General features: G+C 66.6%; 1 protein-coding gene across 1 annotated transcript in view; it reads left to right on the top strand.

Moving 5' to 3' along the window:
* CHLRE_14g612150v5 (uncharacterized protein) overlaps nucleotides 1-6,840 on the top strand; it is a 9,316-nt gene extending 2,476 nt beyond the window's left edge. Inside the window, exons 6-12 of the mRNA XM_043070007.1 lie at nucleotides 249-391; nucleotides 652-834; nucleotides 1,171-1,294; nucleotides 1,852-1,936; nucleotides 2,241-2,311; nucleotides 2,703-2,854; nucleotides 3,007-6,840. Coding sequence (XP_042916680.1) covers nucleotides 249-391; nucleotides 652-834; nucleotides 1,171-1,294; nucleotides 1,852-1,936; nucleotides 2,241-2,311; nucleotides 2,703-2,854; nucleotides 3,007-4,909 — 2,661 coding nt within the window. The 3' untranslated portion in view covers nucleotides 4,910-6,840. The remainder of the gene's footprint in view (nucleotides 1-248; nucleotides 392-651; nucleotides 835-1,170; nucleotides 1,295-1,851; nucleotides 1,937-2,240; nucleotides 2,312-2,702; nucleotides 2,855-3,006) is intronic.
* Nucleotides 6,841-6,848: the final 8 nt, after the last annotated feature.

The following is a 6,848-nucleotide window of genomic DNA, read 5'->3' as shown; positions in this document are numbered from 1 at the left end:
GTGGGGAGGGGAGGGGAGGGGGGGGGAGGGGACGAGCCCCTATCGCTGGCTACCCGGCTGGCTACCCGCATGGGCGGAGTCCAGTGTGGGGCGACAGTGTGGTCCCAAAGCAAAGTATGTCCATCCTGTACACACACACACACACACACACACACACACACACACACACACACACACACACACACACACACACGGCGGGCTTTCGTTTCGTTTCATATCACCCACCCACGCACGTGTTCACCCCCCAGGCCTACCCCGAGGGCGCGCTGCTGCCGCCGCTGTGGCGCCTGTTCCACGACTCCGAGCCGCCGCTGTCGGCCGCGGGCACGGGCCGGCCGCTGCAGGACAAGGGCGTGCAGCCGGAGGCGATGCTGGCGGTGGCGAGGGCCAAGTGCGTGGCGTGCATGCTGGGGAGCAGTCTGTACTTCGGGGTTTAAGTAGAGAGCCGTCAACCCTGAGCGGTTCACGGCCTTTGAAATTCTGACTGTGGCAGGAACTTGAGTGTGAGTGAACGCGCGTACGCACACCTGCGCGCGCGTTTCGTTCCTGGACACAAACTCGCGCGCGCGCATACGTGTGGGCTCTGCCTCTTCGTGTCATCCCCTGACACACACACACACACGCCTGCCCTCCGAACCCCATTCGCGCCAGGTGCACGGGCAAGGGCGCGGCGGCGCTGCTGCACCCGCGCTGGTCCGAGCCCTCCTCCGCCTCCTCCGCCTCCTCCTCCGCCTCCTCCTCGCCTTGTCAGCCGGGCCTGGTGGACCAGCTGCTGTGGTTCTTCAGCGCCTTCGCCGCCATCACCGGCCAGTGGCGAGACAACGCGGCGCACAGGTGCGGGGGCACCTCATGAGGGGTTGTAGGTACCTAAAAAGAGAGGGTGGGGGTGGGAGCGCAGAGGAGGGTGAAGGGACAGCAGGGGAAGCTGGAGGGGGGTGCAGAGGGCGATGCAGGGCTGAGGGAGAGGCAGGCGGTGCGCCACTGCCGAGCCTCCCTGTTGCTGTCCTGCAAAGCCCCTGCCGCCACCGCCACCCCCCTCTGCCACCACCACTGCCACCAGCTCCAGCCCCAACCGCCACCGCAACCACCGCTCCAACCACCGCCCCAACCACCGCCCCAACCGCCACCCCAACCGCCACCCCAACTGCCACCCCAACCGCTACCCCCCAGGAACTGGCGTGTGAGCCCCTGGCTGGGCCGCGGCTACACCGCCCGCTTCCCGCGCGCCTACGTGGCGGCGGTAGAGGAGCCGTTCGACTGCCACGACAACACCGCGCGCAGCGTGGGGATACGGGTGCGTGCCGAGCCGTGTGTGGCTGTGGGGTCCTTCGAGGCCCGGGGTCCTTGGAGACCCGGGCCCTGGGGGCTGGGGGCCGGGGGCTGGGGAGCTTGGGGCCGTGTTATGGGACCGTGTGTCAGGATGCGCTGGGGGGGGGGGTAAAGTATCAGCCAAAGCTAAGCCAAAGTATACGGTGCTAGCGCAGTAGGGGGCGGGGCTGGCAAAGTGCACGGTGTACCGCACTTGCAACTTCTTCCCGGTTCCAGCCGTGTCAGCTGTTGGCACCCCCTCGCCCTGCGTCTTGCCTTCCTCTGCTGGTCACCGTTCCCGACAGTTCCGCACCCCTCCCGTCTACCACTTCCTTAACTAATCATGAATGTAACCCCTCCCCACGCCGTCAAGTCCGCCTACGCACTTCTTCCACTCCGCCCCTGGGTATCTCCCGCCCCTCCCCCCCGGCTGCCGTCTACCACTTCCTTACCTAGTCATGAATATACCGCCCCCCTCCCCGCCCCTCTTCCCCCACCCCCCACTTCACTTCTTAATTAATCATGAATGTAACCCCTATCCAGGACCGCAACGAGAACACGCTGCCCTACATCGCCTGGGTGTTCGGCCACTCGGTGCACCTGCTGAGAGGCGTCGCCACCACCGCGGGTGAGGGGCGAGCTGCTGCGGCGGCGACAGCTGCGTTGTGGCCCAACCCAATTCAGCGCCCCACCGCGCTGGCCTTCCTGCGTGTCTGCTTCACTTGTCGGCCTACCTGCCTATCTGCAAGCTTGTTTGCCGGTGTGCAGCCGAGAAGAAACGAGTGTTCACCCGCTCTGCTGACGCTCGCCGATCTATGTCCCATGCGCTGACCTTGTTGTGCCACTCTGCCTGCCGATGGGCCTGCACTGCCTGTCTGCCCACACTGCTTGCCCACACCGCCTGCCCACGCTGCCCACACTGCCTGCTGCAGACGCGGCGCGGGCGCTGACGTGGCTGTTCGGCGCGGACGCCCTGCCGTACGTGGGGCTGGCCAAACTGCAGGTGGGGAGGGGAGGGGAAGGGAGGGAGGGAGGGAGGGAGGGAGGGGGCCCACGCGTGGAGGGTGGTGGGCACGTGTGTGGAGGGCTGGGCGTGCTGTGGTCGTTGGCACCGTTGACACCGCGAGCCACGGTGCGTGGCGCAATTGTGCCATGCAGCCAGTCTTGTATGGCTCTGTGGTTTTGGCTGGGGCCAAGGTGTGTGCCGCGGGGCTGCTGTGCCCGTACTCCGTAGTGGTGCTGCTGCCCACCGCGCTACGCCAGCACGCCTTGCGCCCGCAAAAGCCCACAAGGCGCGTGCGCCGCCCTCTCATCCCTTTCCTGGCACCTTTTACAAATACCGCTTCACCCTGTAACCACCTCCCTCCCCGCCCCTCCCCGCCCATCCTCAGCAGCTGCCCGCCAACGCGGCAATCCCGCCGGAGTGCCAGCAGCGCCTGGAGAAGCTGGCGGCGGCGCGCCGGAGCGGTAGCGGCGCCGCCACCAACGGCACCGACCCGAACGGCACCGGTGGCGGCGAGTTTGAAGCCGACGCGCGCGCGTTCCGGTGCGTTTCAAGCCAAGTGGACCTCCACCTCGTGTCCTGTATGAAACACTTGGCGCCGTCACACTGCCGCGCCCTCGCCGGCTGTACGTATTTACGCCCTTGTGGACCATACACCTCTTACACGTTCGCGTTTCGTTACCAACGCCTCGCAGGGCGCTAATTGACGCGACGCGGTGCGGCTCACCCATCATGACTCTGGAAGAGTGGCGCCACCACCACCACTTCAACCGCGCCCGGCCGCCGCACGGCTGGCACCGCCTCACCGCGCCGCCGCCGCAGCTGCGCCCACCGCAGCCGCCGCCGCCGCCCCCCCAGCAGCAGGCGCCGCAGGGGCCGCCAGGGCCGTTCAACCGGGCGCCGCCGCCGCACCCGCACCAGCCGCCGCCGCCGCCCCAGCGCAACGGCCCGACGCACATGCTCCAGCAGTTCGGCTTCCCGCAGCAGCAGGGGCCGCCGCAGGTGCCGCCGGGGCCACCGGGCCTCGGCGCCTACCGGTCTCAGCCGTTCGGGCACCACGGCGGGCCACCGCCGCCGCCGCCAGGCGCGCTGCCGGGTGGCGGCTACCTCGGCGGCGGCCCAGGCGGCCTGGGTGGCCCTGGCGGCGGCCCGGGGGGCTACAGCGGCCTGAACGGGATGGACACACGGCAGCTGCTGGCGCTGCTGCAGCCCAGCACGGACGGCAAGGAGTCGGCACGAGAGGCGGCAGCGGCAGCAGCAGCAGGCGGTGGCGGCGGCGGCGCGGCAGGCGCGATGAACTCGCTTTTCAATGGCGGCCTGCAAGGGCTGGGCGGCGGCAGCGGCCCGGGCCCCGGTGTGGCCGCGCCGGGCGGAAATGCGGCGGGGCAGGCGCTGCTGGCGGCGCTGCGCGCCGCACCGGCGCGGGACCTGGCAAACGAGCGCGCGGAGACGGCGCGGCAGGCGGCGGCCGCGGCCATGGCGCGTGTCGGGCTCCTGCCTAGCGGCGGCAGTGGAGGCGGCCAGCACACACACCAGCAGCAGGCACTCGCGCCCGAGCCGCCGTCGAGCTACGGCTTCAACCTGTTCGCTGGGATGCAGCATCAGCCGCCACCGCAGCCGCAGCAACAGCAGCAGCAACAGCAGCAGCAACAGCAGCAGCAACCCTTCCTGTTTGCAAACGGCTTCCCCCAGCAGCAGCAGCAACAGCAGCAACAGCCCCAGGCGCCGCCTTTCAGCTCCATCGCTGGCGCGGGCGGAGCGGGGCTGGGGCCCGCTGGCGCTGGCAGCCACAGCCACGTGGGCGACATCGGCGGCGGCGGCGGTGGCGGCGGCGGCATGTTGAGCATGTTCCATGAAGACGACGTGGACCGCCCCGCCACCGCCGGCGACCTGCTCAACCTGCTGCGGCACCTGGGCCTCAGTGAGGACGGCGTGTCCAAAGCCCCGCCGGGCCCCATCGCCTCGGAGGCCCCCCGGGAGCAGCGGCTGGGCGGGTTCGGGCCTCCGGGCTTCAACAACGCGCAGCAGCAGCAGCAGCAGCAGCACGGCCAAGGGCAGGGCCACGGGCAGCAGGGCCAGTTTCTAGGCGGCGGCCAACAGCAGCAGCACCACCAGCAGCACCACCAGCAGCAGCAGGGCTTGTTGGGGCCGCTGCTGCAGAGCGCCAACGGCAGCGGCGGTAGTGGACTGCATGGCGGCGGTCTGCAGGGGTTGCAGGGGTCGCAGGGTGCCGCCTTCGCGCACTCGGGCTTCGCCACCGCGGCCTCAGCTCCGCCGGGCATCGCGGGTCTGCCGCAGGGCGGTCTGGGGCTGGGGTACGGGCTAGGGGGTGGTGATCGCGGTGTAGGTGGCGGGGGCGGCAGCGGGGCCTTGCCGGGTGCCATTTCGGAGACATGGGGCTCTGCGGCGCCGGGGCCGGGCGGCGGCAGCTCGTCACTGTCACCCATGTCGTCAGACCCGACAGCAGGCGCCGTGCCGCGCCAGCCGCCGCCGGGCTTCAACGGCTTCGGTGCGGGGGGTGGTTTGGGCGGTTGGCCGCAGCAGCAACAACACCAGCAGCGGCCACCGGGCGGACTGCCGGGCTTTACGGGCTGGTAAGAGAGCGAATGTGTTAACAGTTTACAGGGATTGTGATGAGACGGCAAGGGTGCAAGACAATGGTGCAATATGACAGTGGCGGGCGACGGGCAAATTGTAGTGGTTGCGTGCGGGCGGGCACAGGCGGTGGAGGGCACAGGCCTTGCGTCTCGGCTCAGTAGGACGAGGTTAAGAAGTAACATCCTAACAGTGTACGCGACTACTAGCCGAGCCCACACATGTGTGCGGTGCACTGGAGGGAAGAACTTCACACGCCGGAGCGACTTGCGCTGGAGGCACGTGTTTAAAAGGTTCTGGAGCTTTGGAAGCTTTACATGCGCAGCAGTGACGCGGCACCGCATGTGGGCTAATGGGGTGGGGTACAAATAAGAGGATGAAACGCGGCGAGCAACCGGAGTAGAGGCTGGCGGGGACGGAGTGCCGGGTGCTAGTCGGTCGTGGTGGGTGATGAGTGCAAAGCATCCACATGGCTGACATCGGAGGGCGGGGGCGCAGGCGATGTGTGTTTGGCACGCGTGCACACGCTGCCGTGCGCTGGGGCAGGATTGATGATGCAGCAGGAGACGCAACTTGACAAGGAGAAGAGAAATTCCATAGATGTATAGCGAGCTTGTTTACAACTTGAGGTTTCGGGCCATCTTGCCATGCCTGGTATGACGGCAGGGGTTGTGTTTCGTTCGGGTGAGGCTGCGAGACACAAGGAGAGTAGCATGCGAGGGAGGACATACGCCGTGCAAGGGAAACAGGAGTGGGCGATACCGATCTGCAAAGGCAAGCTGGCCTTCGTGCAGCGTTCCGGTTATCGCACGTGCTAGGCGTAGACCAGAGACACATTGCTCTGTGGGAACGCGGCGATGGCGAGAGAGCCTCGAATGTCGGTCGGACGGCCATAGTGCACTGACAAGGACGCTCAAGGGGCATGGAGGCCCAATCTGCCGCGGGAGACGACGTGCACGGCGGCTTCTAGCCCACAACTAAGACGGGAGCGGGCGCGAGCATGGCTGCTTGCTGGCTGCTCGAGACCCCACCCATCCCCATTTGACAAATGGCGGACGGACTGAGTCGGTGGCGAGTCGTGGCTGAGTCGCTGAGGCTGGGTCGGTGGCTGAGTCGGTGGGTGAGTGTGCGATGGGACAGTGTTAAGGCAGGTTGGTGAATTCCCGCAGGGTGCAGCTGATTCCCAGGCCCCAGCAGGCGGCACAGGGGATGGCTAAGAATTGCAACGGCAGGGCAGGAGTGCGCGGCTGGTTGAACGCCGGAGTTACTCGGTCGGTGTCGGTGGCTGAGTTGGGGATGGAGTTGTAACCCGGGGAGGCTGTAAAGGCTGCACGACCCGCAGCGGAAATTGGTGAACGGATGTCGCTTTGCTCGGGGGTCAACTTGTCATCAATTGGCCACCATACCCGCCCAGCAGTATACGGTAGTGAGTGTACCGTATCTGTGTAAGCCTGACTCACCTGCTCTTTTAACAGGACCTCATGGTCCAGGATCCAGGGAACTGAGGTCTGAGCCGCCCTTTGTTACAGTGCCCCCACGGTATTGGGGCATTCGTGGCTCTCCCACCCGACGCTCTCGCCAACGCCGCGTCCCCACACCGCCACACGCCGAAGCAATGTGTTTCACATCCGCCAAAATACCCGATTCAAGCATCCGGCCACAGACTCTCCTCTTCTCTAGACCGCTTTAAGCTGACATCCAGTACTACGTCACATCTCCTGGGCAATAGACCCCAAAACTAATATTCAAAGAGCGTTGGCGTGCGGGGGGGGGGGGGGGGTGCAAGGATGTTTGGAAAAGCGGTACGGGGGGCGCACAGGCGGTGGAGGACAGGATGGGATTTCACCACAGAAGCACAGCGAGGCCCTGAAGGAAATTATGGTATGTTTGCCAAGATGTTTGCTACGTGTAGTTGGTTAGGCGCATTGAGATTCTGATTGCG

The sequence above is a fragment of the Chlamydomonas reinhardtii genome, chromosome 14 (genome assembly GCF_000002595.2).
Source record: "Chlamydomonas reinhardtii strain CC-503 cw92 mt+ chromosome 14, whole genome shotgun sequence".
NCBI lineage: Eukaryota > Viridiplantae > Chlorophyta > Chlorophyceae > Chlamydomonadales > Chlamydomonadaceae > Chlamydomonas > Chlamydomonas reinhardtii.
Note: the sequence above shows the minus strand (reverse complement) of the source record. Positions and strands in the feature narration are given on the sequence as shown.